Source organism: Monomorium pharaonis, chromosome 6 (assembly GCF_013373865.1).
Source record: "Monomorium pharaonis isolate MP-MQ-018 chromosome 6, ASM1337386v2, whole genome shotgun sequence".
Lineage (NCBI taxonomy): Eukaryota > Metazoa > Arthropoda > Insecta > Hymenoptera > Formicidae > Monomorium > Monomorium pharaonis.
In genome coordinates this window covers 24,110,786-24,132,098 of record NC_050472.1, presented here as the reverse complement: position 1 = coordinate 24,132,098, position 21,313 = coordinate 24,110,786, and the positions used below count along the sequence as shown (strand labels likewise).

General features: G+C 39.7%; 2 protein-coding genes and 1 long non-coding RNA gene across 16 annotated transcripts in view; 1 reads left to right on the top strand and 2 right to left on the bottom strand.

The window, feature by feature from the left end:
• Positions 1-622: 622 nt before the first annotated feature.
• LOC105838850 (60S ribosomal protein L34) lies at positions 623-2,029 on the bottom strand. 2 transcript variants are annotated; one of them, XM_036288998.1, is made up of 4 exons: positions 1,898-1,921; positions 1,714-1,785; positions 1,152-1,349; positions 623-968 (listed from the first exon to the last, which is right to left on the bottom strand). In XM_036288998.1, exons 2-4 carry the CDS (start codon positions 1,776-1,778, stop codon positions 872-874), a joined length of 360 nt encoding a protein of 119 aa, XP_036144891.1. In that variant the 5' UTR covers positions 1,779-1,785; positions 1,898-1,921; the 3' UTR covers positions 623-871. The 2 variants fall into 2 exon arrangements, with proteins under 2 accessions (XP_036144891.1, XP_012540174.1); XM_012684720.1 differs by lacking the exon at positions 1,898-1,921 and adding an exon at positions 1,951-2,029 and having other exon boundaries at positions 821-968.
• Positions 2,030-2,171: 142 nt separating this feature from the next.
• On the top strand, positions 2,172-3,543 carry LOC105838851. Its single transcript, XR_001139254.3, has 3 exons — positions 2,172-2,375; positions 2,469-2,630; positions 3,037-3,543. It is a non-coding gene; the product is annotated as an uncharacterized LOC105838851 (long non-coding RNA).
• Positions 3,544-6,161: 2,618 nt separating this feature from the next.
• Positions 6,162-21,313, bottom strand: part of LOC105838852 (ephrin type-B receptor 1) — a 90,475-nt gene continuing 75,323 nt past the window's right edge. The window contains exons 4-17 of one of the 13 annotated variants that reach the window (XM_036288929.1): positions 19,514-19,799; positions 18,739-19,275; positions 18,247-18,407; positions 17,873-18,137; positions 17,544-17,732; positions 17,348-17,459; positions 17,140-17,210; positions 16,582-16,599; positions 15,847-15,912; positions 14,709-14,885; positions 14,137-14,606; positions 13,449-13,786; positions 9,441-9,515; positions 6,162-7,912 (exon numbers count right to left, since the gene is read on the bottom strand). In XM_036288929.1, coding sequence (XP_036144822.1) covers positions 7,648-7,912; positions 9,441-9,515; positions 13,449-13,786; positions 14,137-14,606; positions 14,709-14,885; positions 15,847-15,912; positions 16,582-16,599; positions 17,140-17,210; positions 17,348-17,459; positions 17,544-17,732; positions 17,873-18,137; positions 18,247-18,407; positions 18,739-19,275; positions 19,514-19,799 — 3,030 coding nt within the window. In that variant the 3' untranslated portion in view covers positions 6,162-7,647. Of the gene's footprint in view, positions 7,913-8,511; positions 11,466-13,448; positions 13,787-14,136; positions 14,607-14,708; positions 14,886-15,846; positions 15,913-16,581; positions 16,600-17,139; positions 17,211-17,347; positions 17,460-17,543; positions 17,733-17,872; positions 18,138-18,246; positions 18,408-18,738; positions 19,276-19,513; positions 19,800-21,313 lie in introns of those variants that run through there. The other 12 variants (XM_036288930.1, XM_036288931.1, XM_036288932.1 and 9 more) reach the window with 12 other exon arrangements.

Genomic DNA, 21,313 nt, shown 5'->3' with positions numbered 1-21,313 from the left:
ATATACCGTATCGATTCGTACGCCTGTCGAATGCAGCCACGTATACATCATGTATGGAATGAGTCAAAGTTTATACTATTACGTTTTCTGCGCACGCATCCGCGTGTCTAGCTTCCGTTCAACATTATGAGTCGCTTTTAAAAAAATATCGTAATAATATGGTGACAATTAATTACATACAAAAATATCGTACATTAAAAATTGAAATAATAAGATTAGAATTGTAAAGAAAATTATACACTTGAATTAAAATATTAATTGCAACATTCAGTGACAATTGTTACAATTCTCAAGTAGAGATATGTGAATAGAATTATCAATCAAATTAGGAAAAATTCGATTCGAATATGATTCTCTATTCGAATCTCAATTATTCAAAAATTTTAAATAAAAAAATTTGAAATGCAAATCACTTTGATAATCGTATATTATATTTAAAATGATTTTTATCAGTTATCAACTTATAATTAGTACTATTTTTTTATTCCATTTTTTCCTAGAAATCTTATTTGTATGTTAAAATTTAACATAATAATTATATTGTAAGTTATAAAAAACTTTGATTATCTCTACTGTCAAGCAATACTAAAATTCTTTAAATTCAAACAGAGATAGATACAAAAACAGATAAAATTTTATATTTTGTCTTCTGCATATGATGGAAAGTTCATAATATACACATATGTCGATTTTTGAATAAAAAAGATCTCACGATATGAATGTATAGAACTTGCTCATAGACAAAATTAGAGTACAAGTTACAATAAACAAAATATTCCATAATATATCATAATATTTTATAATAATAATAGACAATACCTGGATTGTTTTGGATTTTATTTATTTTATTTAATTAATAAAAAGCACAGGATTACTTTTCTGGTTTTTTCGTTTTCGCTGAAGCCTGCTGTGCTTTCATAACCTTATACACAATCTTTTGTTCCTCGATCAAAAAAGCACGTACAATTCTGAAAGTTTATATCGAGTTTATTAAAAGTTATATTATTTGAAACTTAACAATACAGAATTTACTGCACTTATTTGTTTTAATAATAATAAATTCTACTTTAAAGACAAAAAAGTATGCTAGGTATCTAGTAAAAAAATTAGCAAAATATTAGCATTTTAAAATGTTTTTGTTAAATACACACCTTTCTTTGACACATTTGTGACAAAGCACTCCACCATAGACACGTTTGACAGTTTTCTTACGTCTACACATACGTGAACGTTCCATAGGTCTTGCTGGCTGGATACCTCTTAGTTTATCTTTGCATTGCCCACACCTTGGGATCTTCTTGGGTTTTTTCAGATACTGATAGACTAATTTGCCACCTGGCGTACGTACACTATAAACAAGTATTCATCTTGATCAGTTTCAACAATCATATGTAACTCTTATCAGATTTACTAGAAAAAATTAAGAACTTCTGTAAGTCTGCGAATTTGAGACATTTTAAAGAATGTAGCTTTATACTAAATATTTGCAGTAATAGTTACATAAATGTTGATAACAATAAGCTTAAGAGTTTCCACTTGCACGTAAATTTTACGTTTCAAGCAAACGAAAACATAACCGAACCTCAAACTTCTAAGTTTATATCGTATTAGCAGCAAATATCGTATTAAATTTCAAATTTAACTGTAAACGGAAATTAATAAATTTTGCCTGAAATTAGCGTTAGTTTAACATTTGTTCGCGTAGATACTTACACACGCCTTCTGTTGCTTTTTGTGTTGTACGACAACCGTCGTCGATAGGTTAATCGCTGCACCATTTTGGTTCTACAACATAAAGTTACCACATCAGTGAGAGAAATTAATCTACATAGGATCGTGCTGCATAATCGATCATCGCGGATTTTCACGGAGCTCGCATAATATTAATTCATCTTACGATTAATACGCGCAACGTGGATATTTAAAAAATTATATGAAAACGCCACAAACCTTAATCAGATCCAAATCGGAAGAGGAAGCGACATACGCCGAAAAGAGACGCTTTTACGCGTGCGTGGCGAACATAGCGAACTATTCGCTACCGCCACCTGTTTCCGAAAGTACGAATTAATGACAAAGCTGATGAATATCTATAATAGATATCTATTTGTTGATAATAAAATATTCAGCTCGCTGCGATATAAAAAAAATAAGAAAAAATAACTATAAGTCTAAAATAATTTTTTTTCAAATATACTCGAAAAATCAAATTTTTTATAATAAATAATGTCTCATAAAGATCTTCTTTATCGGTATAACTCGTCAAGTAGATTCGTAGTTTCCACCTTTTTTCACTATAAGACGCTGCGATTGCTACATTACAAAAAATCAAAATATAACCAAGTTTTTAATTCCAAAACATGCGTTTTTTCGAGGTAGATATACTCTTCATTCTTTTTCTTTACGGAGTAAAATCATGAACTTTGAGTTACACTACACTTTCCTAACAAATTGATCTTTGTCTGCAGATTTGTCATTTCGATTGCGATGCAATATTTGCACAATTACAGCCAGCAAGATACACATCATTAATTTCGCAATCGCTATAGTATTGGCACAGAGACGTTATTATCAAGATATTTTTATTAAATTCACACTAAACATATAATGGACTCGTGAGGAAATAAAAAGTAAGTTGTGATTTACATCGTATAAGGTATATTATTTATTATATCTTATGTACATTCAACATCTTCTTGACAACACCATAGGAAAAATTGTTTAGACACGTTCCAAAATTTGTCGACAGTAACTCCTTGCTCGCGCTTTTTTCTCCCCTTTCCCCCCCCTTCTTTGCATTTTTCTTTATACAATTGAATCGAAGACACACGGAGGTGATTCGCTTAACCAAATTTTTCTTTTTTTTTTATGAAAACTCAGCTCAGCGAGTGTATATAAATTATCGTATGTTTGTGAGATGGTTACGCGACGCGTGTATGGGTATGTGTGTCTGTCTCGCTCTCTTCCTTTCTCTCTGTAAGTTTTGTATAATATATAGGACGGTACCTGTGTGTAATGCTTTGTTTTTCCTTGCAGATTTTCGTTTTTCGAAGCAGGTACTTTGACAGAGTTCGCTGTAAAGAGAGTTGTGAAGAATTAAAAAAAAAAAAAAAAGAAAAATAAAAACAACGCGCTCGTAAGTCATTTAATTAACGCTTAACTAAACGTAATATAATATAATAGCTGCGTACAGATTCGATACGACGCTCGTATTTATCACTGTAGCTGTTAGCTTCGTTTCATCTTTTTACAAAGTAGAGTTTCTCAGTGGAAACTCCGATAATAATAGGGGAAGAATACGTCGCTCTGCCCTATATTCGTCTCGGCACTAAATAGTAATAGATAACTTACGATAATTAGAACGTTTTGCAATTTAGTCAGATCTCTAAGAAATAAATAAGTTTTCCTCTTTTAATAAATAGTAGTACACAGTTAAAATCGATTACACAGGATCAAGCGATACGCGAGAGGCGAGTTTCTTTTCTCAGCCCCGCTTATCGTTCTCGCTTCCTCTCTCTGTCGACGGAAATGAAAAAAAAGAAGCATTAAATGGGCAAAAAGTAGAAAAATTCACAACGGAGACATTAGGGCGGACTGAAGCAATTTTGATTTCTCAGGCTTTTTCCCGTCGCTCTTTTCTCTCTGAAAGCTTTGAGAGTAAAACGCGTAATTAAGTTTTATCAATAAAAAAGAAAAAAAAAAGAAAAAATGAATCTGTTAAATGAGAACTTAAGATTCCACAGAGGATAGAGAGAACGAAAGAAAAAATCGGAGAAGTCTTACGCCTAACTAATACGGTTCTCGGTTTCACGTACTTTCTCTCCCCCTGTGCCTAACGTATGGCCGTGTGTGTGTTTTATGTGTAATATTGATAGAGCTCTATGAAATCTAAATATCGAAATTAACGGCATCCGCAAAACTTCAGGTCGCACTCGCAGACTCGTCGCTAAAACACAGACAGTTACAGCTTGAGAAAGTTCAATTTATGACCTTTTTCCCGCCGCTCGCAGAATCCCGGTCGGAATTATTAATATTACAATCGAAGTCGGCGACGCGAGAATTCGTCTCGCGCGCGGTTCTCCATGTCTTCTATCCTTTCGACCAGGATTCCGCGCGATTACGCCCTTACGTCTTATCGTATCTTTTTTTCGTTTAATCTTTAATACGAACATTTAGGAAGATAGCGCTATCGATAATTAATATTTTCTGAAATTTGTTAACATTCTCTATATAAAAATCTGCATTTGCGTGTATTCACTTATTGCTTCTTAATCATCGCCGTTTTCTCAGTAGCCTTCTCTCTTTCTCTCCTTTTTGTTTTTCCTATTTTGCTCTCGCCGCGTGGCCTTCCGCGATGCCTTTCGCTCTTCCCTTCCGTTTTCTTTGTCGATACGTACGCGGAAGAAAATACGGCGAGTCGAAAGACATCAAAGCGTATCTCGGCAATCTTCGCTCGGAGTAAAACTTCGAGCAACATTTCGTTCACGTGGAAAAGCATCATTGGATCGCGCTTCGAGACAAAAGCGAAACCGATCGATTTTAATCACCGGTTCGGCGCTTTGCAGGCGCGAGACATTCGCCTCGTCTTTGATTAAAGGAGGGAGAGAGCGACAGGTGGAGAATTGGCTGAAACTGCGGGAGAAAGACGTTCGTTTTCGTCGTTGTTTTGTATCTTATCGAACGCGAGAAATCTCGCCTGCCAAAAGCGCACCTTTCGCTTCTATCCGGCGCGATCCAACGTCGCCCCTCGATATACATACATCGTTGACTACATTACTAGTGTTTAAACCGTTAAATTAAAAAATAAAAATTTCCTCGTGGCTCGCCGGACTCACTTGGAAGCTGTTTTTTTAATCTCACGCAATATTTTCGTACGCATTATGTCTGTCGCTCCGTTGGTCTCTCTTCAAGACAAGTTGCCGGTAACGTGTGTATCCCGAGTGTAAACGTATCGCGGCCTCGGGATGCAGTCTTTACGATTAGCGAATGCGGATGTAACGAGATACGATGAAGCAAGCTTTTCGTCCGCTCTATCTTTTTCTCTCTCATCTTCTAAGGAAAGGAAACGGTCTTCTATTTATGGATACATGTATATTGGAATGGACGTTGCTTCGCGAGGAAACTCCTCGGTCGGACTATGTGAAAAATCAAAAAGAGTTAACTCCGTGGACGCGCGTGCCTCGTAATCGCACGCAACGCCGCTCGCACGTATACGTGAGTATTTTGTTCGCGTATCTTACACTTTCTAACTTTACGTTTCTCTTTACGTTGTTCTCTTTTTTGCAGTTGACATTTCTTTTTTTCAGTCATTCGCTAGGATCTATAGATTCGAAGAATCCAAGATCACTTAGTTTCGATTTCGAGTAACAAGAGAGTCGCATCCCTTGTCGCGCTCGCATTGCATTTCGCGATAATGTTGATATGTTAAACGCATTGCTTGCTAATAGGGGACGCGTTTGAAATCGTTTTTCCTCACGTTACTTCGCATTTCTTTGTTTGCCGACGCGAACGGATGTCTCTTGTGCTTTCTCTTATTGATAGAGAGATTTACTCTGTTCGCCCCTTTCACAATGTCGTATTTGTAACACAATATCTATTTTTATATGTATATATATATATATGTAAATATATATAGAATGATTTCGTGATCGCACGCTCGTGTACATATAAATATAGCGCGAAAAATGGGTCGCGGCAGATTCTCGTTACTCACCGACGCAATTTCATTTGCACTCGCATTCACGCATTTCTTTCATTTTCTGCTCATTTATTTTCGTTTATCACGCAGCTTCGCGCTAAAATAATGCTTCTGCACACTCGCGTTGGCACATATCCGTTTTATTTCTTTCGCCGTTTTTATAACCGAAAAGATATGCCTATCCGATAAAAAAATCTATATATAATCAAATATAAATTTAAAATATATGTTCTTAATACATTTTCTTTCTTCTACATAATCAATGTTTGTATGTATAAAAAAAAATAATAAGAATTGAAAAATAATTATAATTAGAATAATTTTTATATTTAAAAAAAATAAAAAGTAAAGTTTGAGGAAATAAAATAAAATCTATATATAATCATAATAACGTACAAATTATATAATTATATATAGAATATTACATAATGTAATTATAATTTTACTTTTTGCAAACAAAAACAATGTAAAAATTATTTTTTTAATTGTTTTTCAATTATTCTTATTACTTTTTCTACATGTACGAATAAAACATAGATACTTTCTATATATGCAATTTTTATATATAATTATATGTATTATTTGTATTTATATTTGATTATAGATTTTTTACCGGATATATGTAGACTGCGTGTACGACGTTACGCAGGTAACACAAAGGGATGAATTGTTCAGTGTAAGAGTTAATAATGTCCCGCCAACATTCGCCCTTACTCTCGATCGTGTACGTTGCCAAGGCGACATACACATAATAATGTAATACACTCGCTACATTCGCTACACGAAATAATAAATCTACACTGTTGCCACGTTATTGATCGCGGAATCTTGAGAACTATTATGGTTTTGGTACAATTCTCTTGTGATAAGATTCTCTATTTCTCTAATCATCATTTTTCCTTGTCAGATGCATATTGCTACATCGATCGTTAGATAAACACGTAACTTTAGTATACTTAAAAAAAGAGTCCAGGAACAGACATATTTGAACGACGTTTAGGCCGATATGTTTGCCGTTCAATGTTCTATATCGCAGATAAAATACGTATCTACTAAAATGAGCTGCCGTATTCAGTATAAAAATGTTACAAAACTTAGCAAGCGCGATAATAAAATAGTAGAAAAAATAATTCGCTGTGAATCTCAATGAAAGTCTTTGAAGAAAATTGTACAGTGTATACAATTCAATAGTTGTTACACGTATATTGAACTAAAAGAGCGTTTATTAGTGACAAAATATTTTCACGGCAGTGATTAGAGATGGCTCGTTTATTTCCGTTGTCAGTCTGATTTTTAGATCACGGAAACGGCCTAGGAAACGAAAGAGTATTGGCGCTCGTTGTTCGTGTAAAGAAGTCTCTCGGTATGTTACGTATTGATCCCGTTTAGAGCCTTTCATCATCTTTTGGGACGTTCTGAAGCTTTATAAACGATCTGTTCTCATAAGGATCGCTTTGACACTTACAGATCGCAGAAGTTTCGTAATAGTGTCGTCCTGTAAGTTCGATAAAAGTCGTTGCACGTGGTTTAAGATGGCAAATGCGTGGTCCTCGTACTCCCTCTCGTTCCCGAGAGGAAGCTGTAAATGCGAAGAATGGATTTTCTTTCGATTCTCGCTAACGTGGAATGTCTGCAGCACGAGTACTTTAAATCTCTCTAGTCAAAGTGAGACGGCGTATCGGTTCGAAGGTATCGTGAAAGTTTTGCCTCGAATCGATCACCATTTAGTTCTATTTGTGCATAAAGAGATATTCTCTCGAGGACATCGTCGCTCTGACTAGGTAATCACGAGTCCTAGATGATACATATGCGGGAATCGCGTTGTCTCCCTCCTCGTGGAGGCGGTGCTTCAACTAAGCATTCGTGAGATCCATGGGGGGATAGCGATATATATTCGGTGCCGATTAGCCGATTTTTACGTACGATTTAGTCTCCGTTCGCGGTCGCGGTTACACGAGAAAACCCTGCGAGGTGGCGGACATTTGCGCCCGTAACGCCGTAACGCTGTTCATGATCTTCTTCTGGTGTCCCACAAGCGTTATGCCGAGAGCCGTGAGTTCCTGGACGGTGACGCGCGCCGCCGCTTCCAGCGTCGTCACGCCCGCCCGCTCGAAGCTCTCCGCGTATCGTGACATCTTGATGGAAGCCAGCCACTCGCTGACGGAATTCAATTGCGTTAGGTCCACCGCATCTGGCGCCAGTGGATTTGTGCCCCTGTCAAAAACAACAAGTTAAGAAGTGTCTTTTTGTACGAATAAATAACACGTTCATAGCGGGGAAGAACAAGAAGTTAGGATACACGAGATTTCGGGGTCCCTTAAGTTGTGTTCTTTTGCTATCCAAATACATTCACATTCGCATAGTCCAAATGTATGTTTTGGATGTTTTGTTCGTTTGCTATTGTCTACGCCATAGGTTAATGACAGAGAAACTAAGAATGAAATAAAGAAGGTTATTCGACTATAAACTGCTCGACGTTTTCGTCATCGTTATTAAAGTTATTAATGTCTTCGTTATTTCATGGGATATCGAGTTACAAAGTACCGTGTGTAGGATATCGTTTCATTATCAGTATGTATTCCTAAATTGAAATTGAAACAATCACGTTTATGTAAATTATAGCTATCAGCATGTATTTTTTAGCTATAAAACGCAATTGTCTGATTTCCTGTTTTTATGTACATAAAGGAAGATATACAGTATATACAAATGTCTAAATGTGATACGTATGTATATTTTGTATGGGGTAAAAAAAGTAGATCAAAATTTACGAATCTAAATTCTAGAATATCTGCGAAAAAGTCTAAAAATGGTTATTCAGTTGATATAATTTATTTTACAAATTTCTGAGGAATAGAACATATAAAACGGGCCTTATGTAAAAAATGGTTATTTAAATATACACAGTTGGCTTCTAAGTCATTTTTGGATGGATATATATTTAATATTTATCGGCCTTATATAAATTATAAATTACGAATTATACATTTTAGAAAATGAGTATAACCGATGTCAGCGTATACGATTAATTCGATAGGTTTTTGTAGTTTTTTGTACAAGTTATATGTACAAGCGTTATGAAACTTAAATACCGATGCATACGTACAATTTTTCTACAATCTCTTTTCGTTTCGATAAAATATTCGCTAAAAATAAGAATAAAAATAAAATTAATTATAATATAAATAAAATATAATATAATAATATGTATAATAATAAGATAAATACCGCAATAAAAATAATACAAATACTAATAATGGTAATACGAATGCTAATAACGACGACACAATGACGATGTGATGACAATAATGAGGATGGTAATACCGCTAATTACAAACAATAGTACTGTTGACGAGAGTGGATGTATCATATGTAACATGTTAGTGATATATGGTTTATAGTTCAGGTGTACACGTGAGAGGACTTCCGGTGCGTATAAAGGCAAGCAGTGCAACACAAACTAAGAGGTTTACTAAGCAGCGAGATTGCAGTCTACGTGGCGGTGATATTTCGTTATCGCTCAAAGAAGCAGAGAGAACGTAAAAGCACAGTCAGCATAATCGAATTGTCGAAATGTTAAAGGGCGAACTCTGTGTTATCTAGGCCACTGGACGAAAGCAGAAACGATTGCGCTTTGCGATTCTTCTGCGCTTCTTTCTTTTATTTTCTCATCCACAAAAAGGATTCGACGTGTATGTGGGAATGCCGCTTCTGACTCTCTCTTTTCTTTTTTTTTCTTTACCTGGTTCTCAAATGCACGTTGCAAGTTTCCGATGAGGCGGGTGAGGATGAGGGTGGAACACTCTTTTCCCTGATTCTGATAATTGTTAGCATTTGTTAGTGCGATGGAGGTCATATTAGGTGTGTGTTTCTATCTGCAAGCTAGTTTCCTATCTGGCTTTGATTCTCGAATTTTATTCTCTTTCCTATTCGTTCGCGCGCGTATCGATGCAAGTATTTACACGTTATCTTTTATTAACGGTACTGAATAATTTAAAATTTTTTGTATAAATAACAGCTTACATATTCGATTTCACAAGTAAAAAAATTAAAATAAAATAAATTATGCGATTAATACTTAAACACAACTACGAAAGAATTTTGGCAAACCGTTTTTCTGTTATTGAATAAATACCTCACCTCCGGCCTGCGACGAGTATTTAATGTAACATTTGTAGTCGACATAGAGAGAAATAGTTCAAATAGAAAATTTTGCAATCAAATTACGTAAAACAGTAATTTTTTTTTAGAATGGCGTGTCATTACTTTATTATTCTATGAATATTTTAGAATTTATGATTACGATATCAAGATGGATTCATTGATGCAGAAATATGACCTAACACCGTTAATTGTTAATTATATTTTTATTATCGTCTTTCGTTTAATATATTACGTATAAAAATACTATTCTAAAATGGTCAACCGGTTGCACGCGTGCTGTACATATGCTAATAAATCTCTGTAGCTTTTGCTAAGATAAAATCGATGGCTTTAATAAATTACACAATAAGTACTTATATCAATTTATAATATAAATGTTGTACGGGGTGTCGTAAGACTATGGCTGTTCTTTTGAGCAATTTGCAGGCGACTTTTTTTTATCGAAAACCGTGTCGAGTCTAAATTGATCGAAGAATTTGCAACCGAAAGGAGTGGCATTATTTTCGAGACACCCTCTGTAAGTGTATGTGTGTGATTTTGTATGTACGCATGTGTGTGTATGTATGTGCGTGTATGTGTATATATATCTTCTTTTTCTTTATTACGTATATCAATGAAAGCTATGGCCGCTAATATAGAATTATGAAAACATCTGAAAGACTCTAGCTGCTTTTACGCACACGTTTAATCGCCTTTTATTTCTAAGCTCGCGATTGAACCTATATTGCTATTCGATGATTGAAGTTATCCTTTATAAAATTTGGAAACACTCTTAAATTCTCGATTTATATATCTCGTGTCAATCGTTTCGATCGATAATATACACTAACTCTGTACGATAAAGTTTATTGCTTACAGTTCAACGTAGAGAAATTCTCTGCATCGTCTAACATATATAGCTACGTTACATCCACGCGTTTATCGATAATTTCGTAATAAAAAGACTGGAAAGGAGAGTTTTCTTTCGACGGTACTACTCTTGTACATATGGTCTATAGCACTCCGATAATATCATCGGCTGGATTGTGTCTCTATATTCGTCACATCTACTATTCCATCCGACACGACTTGGATTATACTATTTTCTATTATTTCGCTGGAAGAGCGCCTACGATTTCTCTACGACTAGCGCGATCGTAAAAAGATAATGCGAATATTGTAACGATATATAGAATGCAGTCTTTTGAGATTACGTCCGGTTTAAATGCCAGGCGTTAATTCTGATTACTAGAAAGACGGGCGGAGATGATGACAATGATAATGACAACGCTTTTACTCGTTTCTAATTCAAGCGTAACCGCATTCTCAGCCGAAATGAGAGAATGGGACCCAGTTGGGATAGGTGAGGGGTGGTTGTTGATGTGGCAATGCGTGTGTCGCTGCGTGTGTGTGATAGTGTAAGCTACGGCCGGCTCCTGGTGGCATTACTGGAACGGCAATCGCTGACTGGGCTTGTTGATGGGCCTGATGGCCGACTATGTCTACGAACGGGCTCGCCGTGCTCGCGGCCAGGCCTGGTGGCATCGCAGCCGCCGCCGCCGCAGCCTGGGCGGCAGCCGTATGACTTGTGACATAGTACGGATTGTGTGCAGGCGGCCTCACGCTGTAGTCACGGTGGTTGTTGTTGTCGTGGACGACAGTTGTCGCAGTTGCGTTGCAGTTGCGGTAGTTCGTAGTCAGGTACCAAAGGACACCACAAAACCAAAAGCACAAAGAATTAGCCCAGGGGGAAAAAAGAGGCGGAACGAAGGAATAGGAGAGAGAAACCAACGGCGGATTTCCAAATGCGAATATTGCGGCCCATTGGCACAGAAATACAACGCGAATTGATATGCCGTTTCACGAATAAAAGATATGCGAAATAATGTAATAAAATAATGGTTCGCGTCCATGCCAATAGAATATTCGGAGAATACGAGGAAAGAGGCTTACCCGATTTCGTTGCGGTTACAAGTTTCGACTCGTTGTAGGAACCGCGAAATTATAATTAGGCAATTTGCTATATAAAACAAATTTTTACGTCTCGTAGATAGTTTATAAATACTCTACTCGATTGTAGCAAAACTCAGTTTTATCGAAAAGAAAAAAGCAAAACAAAGTACAAAATTTGCCCCCTATTAAACATAGTGTATTGCATCTTATAAAGAATAACTGAAATGCAAACTGCAGACTCAAGAAGTGTAGAAACGATAAGCGGCGAAAGCAATTGAAAGCTCTGGAAGTCGTCGCATAATGCGTGGTCTTGATTAAGTCCCCCGGAACGCGATAAAGTTATTCTACGCAGATGACGTAGACTTTCGTCCATAAATTAATTTTCCGCCAGCTAACTTTGGAAACCTTGTTCGGCCAAGTATATTTTGAAGCATAAAGCAGCGTCTGTTTGTGAGATATAGAAATGTGACTCTTCGATATCGAGATAGCGACGAGCATAAAGTGTATACTACTGCGAGAAGGAGGAGAGAGTTTCAAGTTTTCGAGGCAAATCTAATAATTATATGCTCTCTTTCCTTCTTGCACATATCAAAAAATAAACGTCAATGTATAGACGCAATAGACAATTTTGATGACTGCACGAAAATAATGGTTTTGCTAAAATATTTTAAAATTTAACTAGATTCAGATCTGAAAATAATTGTTGAACCAAAATAATTATGTAGAATACTCAGGTTGTTAGAATGCCGAATTTTTTTTACAGCATTGCTCATCGTGCTCTTGAATGTCCTACATAATCATTTTGATGGTCTAATAGAAATAATTTTCAGATCTAACTAAATTTTTAAATATTTCAATAAAATCAATCTTTCCGTGTGTTACTTAGGGGATATATGTTGAGAGAATATTGAGAAATACTTAAAAAAAAAAAAAATAAAAAAAAACAGAACAAGCACGAACATAAAAAGCGAGTGCGTATAATGGTAGTCCAGTACGTGTATGCCTGCTTCCAGTAATGCCAATCAGGTCGAGGTGTCACGACGGCGCGAGCACGAATATGCAGACATTGGCCTTCCTTCTAAGTACATATGTAATGCACATTATATGTGTATGTGTATACGATCGTAGACTTGTGCGAGATGTCATACATCAATGAGCCACAATGCCAAATCCCATTCCAAGTGGCGTGAAACGGATGTAGCATGATCCACGCGTGAGCGTTTCGGCGAATGAATGAAAATAATTATTAGCTGTCGAGAGAAATTAATTTATGGACACGACATATAAGTCACGTAGCATGCGGCGTGATTCTTATTAAGATATTGATGAACGAGCGACTCAACGAGATAAGTGAAAAGGAAAAAGAACGTTGAGATAATGTCAATGAAACAATGATAACTATTTGCGAGCGTGCGCACGAAGCACTTAAAGCAAATTTCATTCGTTATTGGCCGATTATATTTTACGCATTCCGTCATATGTCTTCGATTTACGTTGGACGATGATAATTACATCGTTTGTTCGATTTTTGATCCGTGAGATAAATTTCCTAATATTGCTTTTTGCAAATGACATATCCTATTCATTTCGCAATCCTATCACGTATCGGCTTTTGGTGATTATAATAATAACAAGTAAACGTGGGCGCTTTTACCTGTTCTGAGCGATTTTCCTCAGCGTGTCCGGACTTCGTATGAGCTTGTCCAAGGTCTGCGTGAGATTGGCGAAAGTCGGCCGATGAGTGCGCTCTTTTTGCCAGCAATCGAGCATTAGCTGATAGATAGCCTCCGGACAATCCATCGGCGCTGGAAGCCTGTAGCCCTTCTCGATCGATTTTATCACATCTTGATTCGACCAATTCCAGTACGGCCTTTCGCCGTACGACATCACCTCCCAGCATACGATACCCATGCTCCAAACATCGGAGGCGCTCGTGAATTTACGGAACGCTATCGCCTCCGGTGCCGTCCACCGTACCGGAATTTTGCCTCCCTGGATACGGTAGATTAATTAAACAAGAAATTATAGATATGATCGAAATTTGTATATGCTACTGACTTTTACACGGAGAAAAATATTCAGACAATTGTTATGTTTGTATGTCACTTGTACTTTCTTCGATATTTATTGACTAGAAAAAAAATTGTGATAACGGAAGCCATTTCTGTGAAATTTATTTATTTCTTTTATTAATTGTTTTATCGGCTAAAAATGAAATTTTATTTCGCTATATTTAAGTAGAGATTTGTTTTAATAAAATAAATATATCTTACAAATAAATTATTTTTTATTTTTTTCTCAGTGTATTAATATTAATTTTGCAACTTGAATTTATCGCTTACCCTGGTTGTGTAAGCTCCCTCTGTGGCACTCTCGATCTCTCTACTAAGTCCAAAGTCGGCGATCTTGCAAACCAGGGCGGCATTGACTAATACGTTCCTCGCTGCGAGATCACGGTGCACGTAATTCATCTCCGCGAGGTACTGCATGCCACTCGCGATACCGCGCAGCATGCCCACCAGCTGGAGCACTTGAAATTTGCCGTCGTTCGCGCGCAGGAAGGTATCAAGGCTACCGTTCTCCATGAACTCCGTGATGATCATCACCGGATTGCTCTTCGTCACGACGCCTTGCAAAAATATCACGTTGGGGTGCTCGAACTGACCCATTATCGACGCCTCCGTCAGGAAGTCGTTACGGGCCTTGTCCGCAGAGCCCGGCTTCAGGGTCTTTATGGCCACGTCTATTTCCGTCCGTCCGTCGGGAGGCAATTTCAACTTCCCTCGGCAGACATCGCCGAACTCACCGCCACCTGTAGCCGTAAAAACACGGTCAAGAGTACAGTTAAGTCGCTAAGACTATTCTATTTGATAACAGCTCTTGTGGTGTCATATAATAATGTACAGAATCGCACCTATGATGGCTTCTATCGTGATATATCCGGCATCTATCTCCCTGGCGAATTCGCGTACCGCCTGATTCGGATCCTCGTAAGTGTGAGGATCTACGTAACTTCTTGCACCTGCACCGCCTGCGCCGCCTGCGCCCGCCGCGGCGACCCCCACTGCAGGTGTGAACAGCGGCGTGGTCACTGCAACGTCACGAAAACAGAGTTCATTATATTAACACGAGGGCCGGTGGTGCGAAATTTTGACAGAACTCTAGACCGCGCGTCCCAACATTCGCTCTATCGCTCGGCCAACCGTGTCAAATCCCGCAAAAAAGAAACACTCACACATTTTCTCTCGTCAGCGAGTTTAAAATTTCCAAAAAACAAGACACAACCAAGAAAGCCAAACGCAGGTGGATTCTAAAATATATCTTCTCTTTTTCTTTTATCAGTCCCACTTTAGTGAAAGAGTCTTTTTATTTGTATGTGTTTATCTAGCTTAAAATCTGGTCTGTTTAATGTTGAACGGCGGTGTACGTTAGGAAAAATTCGCGTATAGCAATCCACATGCACACAATGCACAATTTTTGCATGCCAAATCACTTTTCAAGATCACTGCGATACATCTGAAAAATCCAGCAATTTTTTACACCGCTCGTCCCGGATGCTTTAGGCGACTCAAACAACTTCCTCCTCGTCGGTCTTTCCAATCTTATTCTTCGTTCAATCCAATTTGGTTTCCATTTGAGCCGTCTCAGAACATCCAAGTATTTTGCATATATCGTGGTAGGAAGGAAAGCGATCGTGACGCACGATCGCCTGAAGAAAAATGAAAAATAAGATAAAAAAAGAGACTAGATGCAAGAACATGATGCAATTATGGGCGAAACACAGGGCTGTGCGGCATGCTTTTTATTACTTCTGAACTTTTCATCCATATCGCATATCTAGGACAGTGAGGAAAGAAGAAAACGGAGCGTAGCGTAACTAAAGCTAAACTATAATAAAACGTAGAGAACTTAGAATGAGTGTATATACGGGTGTCGGTGCGTTCGGTTATGCCTTCGACATATCATACGCGGACGTGTGTTCGGCGTTATTTTTTTTTCTTTTGGTCGCCAGAATTTTGGCCGGAGATTATTTTGGGAAACAAAGGACTTACGCGAGGACTTGCTCTTGTTGTTGGTATGGGTTGTCACAATCGGTGAACTGTCCATTTTGCAGTGCACTGTGAACAACACAACAACCAACACACTAATTGACAAACAGCAAAACAAAAAGAAGCGGCGGGTGGTATAATGATGAAGTCGTTTTTTTTTAAACGACGTAAAGCGAGAAATGGTACAGAGATATTTCGATTTGATCATGAATGAGGCCATTTGTGGAATTATGTAATCGAATTAAAGGAATTATTTCTAGTATTAGAAAATCGACACGATATAAAAAGATTCTTTAACCTCTATTTTCGTATCTATTTTTTTTTATCTTTTACGTTCCTTCTTTACGTGTCTCACGAAACTAAATTCAGATGTAAAAAGCATATACGACATTAACATCGACACACAGAAAAATATGCATGCAATTAAACAATGCAACGCGAACAATGCAACACAACAAACATACGCAAGCACAATGCGCACATACGCATAATGTATATCTAAGAAAATTAGGTGTCGTGCAAAGTTGTTACGCGCATACGCGCGCCCATGTGGTATGCTTCCTGGTACGTATGTGCGTGTGCGTACGTGTGATGTGTGTACACGTGTGTATACGTAAAAGCGTCAAGTCTGAGTGACTTAGACTGAGAGTGTAATGCATGTACAGGGGTTGCAAAAATAATCTACACAAAATTGAGTTTCCTAAAAAACAAAATTTGAGGTGTTTGGAGAAGACTTACTGTAGGTCACAACTAGTCCTGTAGTAGCAGGCGATTGTGTACATTGTTTCATTGGATTTTTTCATGGATTTTTTCATGGAGGCAGGTTCGATAGATTAGGGGAATCGCACATGAAAAGAAAGAATCGAAAGAATTTGGTTAGAATAATCTGCACACAGGCAATGGACCAGATCGGTGTGAATTTTGGTTGGAAAGCGATCGTTTCTCATTAAGTCCCTGTCGCGGACGTATTTCAGAGCCCGACTGCTTTCTCTTCGCTCATTTTCTATGTGGTATTAACGTTCAGCTATCTCTCTTTCTCTCACTCTCATCCGCAAAAAAAAAATCTTTACTGAGGGGCAGGGGGGTGTTTAAAGTATTATTGTGGATCTGTTTGTATATGGGGTATTGTTTCGACACTTGTTGGATCTAAGAGGGGGGGGCTGTGATTCCAAAGTTAGTCACAAGACACGAGGGCGTAATGAAACAACTATAAACGTGACAGGGTTTGTGGGCGGGGCGGGTAATAGCGATAATAAATCTTTAAAGAGAAAAGTTTCGAGCAAAATGTAAACGTACCTTCGCCGTTTCTGTACTCCAGAGTGTCGCAGTCACTCGGTTGTTTCTTGTTGCACTCGTCCGAGGCCCTGCTGCAACGAAATCGCATAATATCAGCCGAATTAAGCAAAGCAATTGGAGGGGAAAAAATCACTCTTTGCGCCTTAATATACGACAGATCGCGATACACGAGATATATTAGTTTTAGTATTGAAAATGATTCATTTACCTTCTAAGGATCAGAACGGTCATGATGATAATAATCACGAGAAGTACGACCACAGCAACGATCGCTCCTGCGATTATCCTAACTTGCATGTTGTCGTCCTCGCCGACGTAGTCTGCGTGAAACACTCGTGATTAGAGGCACGGTACGAACGGGAGATTGCGAAATGTGAATCTAAATGCCGCTGAACCGCGCTTACCTAGTCCCATCGCGTGGGGTGTCTTTTTAAATATCACCGGCGTGTACTCGCCCCAGCCGCGGGTGGTCTTGGCGCGAACCTGTATCGCGTAATCCGTGGAAGGCTTGAGACCTTTGAACGTGGCGGACAGCTCGGACGTTTGAATGACGGTTGCATTAGTGGCGTCGTCGTAGCGCGGGTAACACCTCACTGTACCAGATATCGAGATGATTATTAATCTCTTCGCCGCCGCCGCCGCCACCACGCGAGATCGAGCGACAATTTGGAATTGATCTCGCCGTACAATGGCGTAAGAACGCAAAATGCTTGTTATAGTTCTTTAGCTTTACCTTCGTATCGCTCGACAAGATCGTTGTCGCCGGCGGCTTCGATGTCCGGCGCGTCCCAACTGATGCTGAGCTCCGAGCTTTTGACGCTCGTGATCCTGACGTTGCTCACTAGACTCGGCACGCTCGCCTCCGTCGTAACGGTAATGTCTACGTATTCCGATTTGCCGACCAATGACGATACGCCGTTCTCAGCGAACACTTGGAAGCGATAAGTGGTCACTGCGTTCAGGCCGGTTATCGTGATCTTCGTGTCGTTGAAGATCTCCTGTCGAAGTAAAATCGAAGCGGACGCGTGCGTCAATTTTTTGATCGAGAAATAATTCAGCTACCGCGCGATCTATATACTCGCGCACAACATATGCAAGGAAACTTACGGTATTGGGAATGTATTTGACGCCCATACTGCAGGAATCGCAGTCCACTCTGTAAGTCGTGTCGGACCTGCCGCCCTGCATATGTGGCGCGTTCCAGGAAAGGATCACCGTGGACTGATCGACAAAGTTGACGGTCAGGTTTTGCGGCGCCGAAGGTGGTTCTGCAAAAAGTATTCTTGTTTCTGCAATTTATTCTTGAGGATTTTCAAGTGAAACGCCTGCTCCAAATTCTCTTCGTTTTTCGCTTATGTGAAACTTTCAATTTAATTTAATAAATTGCACTCACAACCATCATATTAAACAATTAATATTTTTCGCAAATATAAATTTAATATTTAATATTTCAATAAAGATACACAAGCAATTTTTTAGATATAATTTTTCTTTGAAAATTTTAGATCTTGTAATTACTTGGATTACTATCTTTTTAAATTTTAATAGCGCTAAAAGAGTACTGTGCGGAAATTGCTTTACTCTATTGTCAATACTCACGCGTGCAAGGCATTCTCTTGGGATCCTTTTCCGCCCGATAATAGCCCGGATCGCAACGACACTCCGAGAAGCCATAATCGGGGGCTTTGCTGTGCTCCGGGCATGGCTCGCAGGAGTTCAGGCCCGCCTCGTGCTTGAACTTGCCTATCGGGCACTCCTTGCACTCCTGCTTCGACTCGTCAGGCTGGTAGCCGGGCTTGCAGTGGCATCCGCCCGACGCGAGATACCATTTGCCATCACCCTTGCAGAGGAAAGTCGGCTGGGAGATTTTGACGGCGTTCGCGACACAAACGCCACGCGTCTGCTCGATGAGCGCAACCTCGCGACCGGTCGGCGTGGCCGGGAAATGGGCGAAGTTTACCACGATCTCGGGACAGCTGATGTAATATACCTTGATGGCCAGGATCGATATGCAGGCGCCCTGATCACGAAAGGCAAAGTAGACGCCTTTCTTTGTCACCGGGATCGACTTTACCTCGGTGTTTATCATCACCTCGGTATTTGTATTAAATCTACCCTCGCCCGGCGCTATACGACCTGCAAAGTAAAAATGTCAATGTGTCAGATCGTATGAAAAGCTATTCTGGATACTGACATCGACAATTTTGGTCGAAAAATATGAAAAATATGGAGTTTATTGATCGTAAATTATCTAATTTTTTACCTTTTAAAATATTCTCAGAAACTTTTAGATTTATTATTCTCGAAATAATATCATAATCCTATGTCCGAGGTGAATGCTTTAATTGTCATGCGTTGTTTCATCGTCACTCACCAATAAGTTTGTAACTGTCCGGCTCCCACGGTGGTGGTTCCTTGGTGGCGGCGTCGAACTCGTAGTAGAGCAGACTGAAGGTCTCTTTACAGCTGAGAGCGTTCCCGGGGAATAGCGAACAGTCGCGAGTCGTAAAATTGATTTCTATGTACATGCGGTTCGCCGGACCCCTCTCTATGAACGGTGTCCACAGCCAATTGTTCACGTTGGTGTACGCGACGTCGCATACAACGTAACTCCGCCAATTGATACCTTTGTCGAAGTTCGTAAAAGACTCCTCGACCCACTGTAGGACAAATTGTAGAGAAAAAAATCACGTTAGCATGTGTTTAAGAGAGTCCCATTTTTTTCTATTCTAGTTCTTAGCTGAAGTTAATGAGACCGGCGTGGACAATACGGTCAAAAAGGGAAAACCCATCAAAGGTATCGAGAAAGCGATCGCATTTCGGGGCAGGAAGGCATTCGACACTTAAAATCTGCGATGTTAACCCAATTTTACGTATTACCACCAACCGCGACGAAAGCGAGAAAGCACCACCCGCCGTCATCATTGTCGTCGTCGGCCGACATTGGCCGTAGAATCCTCTCTCGGTAAATGACGAGGCGGAGAGGCCAGGTCGTCGACTTGCGACAAACAGACCGCAAGGAATTACCGGCGCGCGTTACCATTAGTTTTATTGCCCCCCTCGGCTCTCGGGCTCGTCCCAAGAGCGACCGCAAAAAGTTCCGACCAGGGCAAGAAGGATCCATCGCCGTCGTCCTCGCCGTCACCGGAACCTCTCTCTCTTTCTCTTTCTTCCTTTCTCTTTCCTTCGTTCTCTCCTCCTTCCCGTTACAATCGCTCTCCTCTCTTCGTTGCTCTCTCTCTCTCTTTTTTGACGCTCCTCTCTGTTCCCGCGTATTTCATACTCGGACCAGGAAAGACTCGGCAGGTAAGGAGTGACAAAAAACGGTAGACCGAGGTAGAGCTTGTGAGCCTCTTATCCAGAAGATTTCCTCGCGGACGTGTTTCCGGCAGGCGGGCTGCAATAAATTCAGCCGCGCCAGCTACCCGGTCGCAAAAGGGAGATTATTACGGGGACGATGACGAGGTCGAAAAAATTTCATTAAAGCGCTGCCGGCGAAAAAAAGCTTTTTCAGCGGTCCGCACGCCCGGGAGTACCAGTAACCGGGAACCGCACGGAGATGCAGCACAGTCCCGCAATTCGCCGCCGTCGTTCGCGCATCGAATTACGATCCGGTACCCTTCGCACGCCGCCGCCGTCGCCGATCGCAATTAATAGTTTTTAGCGAGGTTTGCGAAACTGGATTCGCGCCGCTTTTAACGTAAGCATACGGTGCACGCTCTTTCACGATGAGACGCTCTCGCACGTTCCCGCGGCTGTAATTCCATTAATGGAATATATCATCGCTTTATACGCGGCTCGAGAACTCTGTGCTCTTTTCTATCAAAGTCTATGGTTATTTTTCTTACTTTTCCTGCCAATCGCGCGATATTGTCACGTTCCGCCTCCATCTTCCCTTCATCTTATTCCGGGATTATTAGAGAAATGAGAAAACGCGCCACTATCGCCGCCGCGTATTTATTTCGACGGCTCCGCCCGCGATTCTTTATCGTCTGGGAAATTTCATTAGGACGGCAAAATTCATCCTCCCTTTCGCCGTCTATGCTTTCATCCCCGCTGCGAGTCGCGAGGAAAAGACGGCGGCGAGATGGTGGTGTCGTTAACGCCGCGCCGCGTTTAATTGGAGCGCGTCGAGAGTCGTTCTCGTTTTAATGCGCCGCGTCGATTTTTCGGC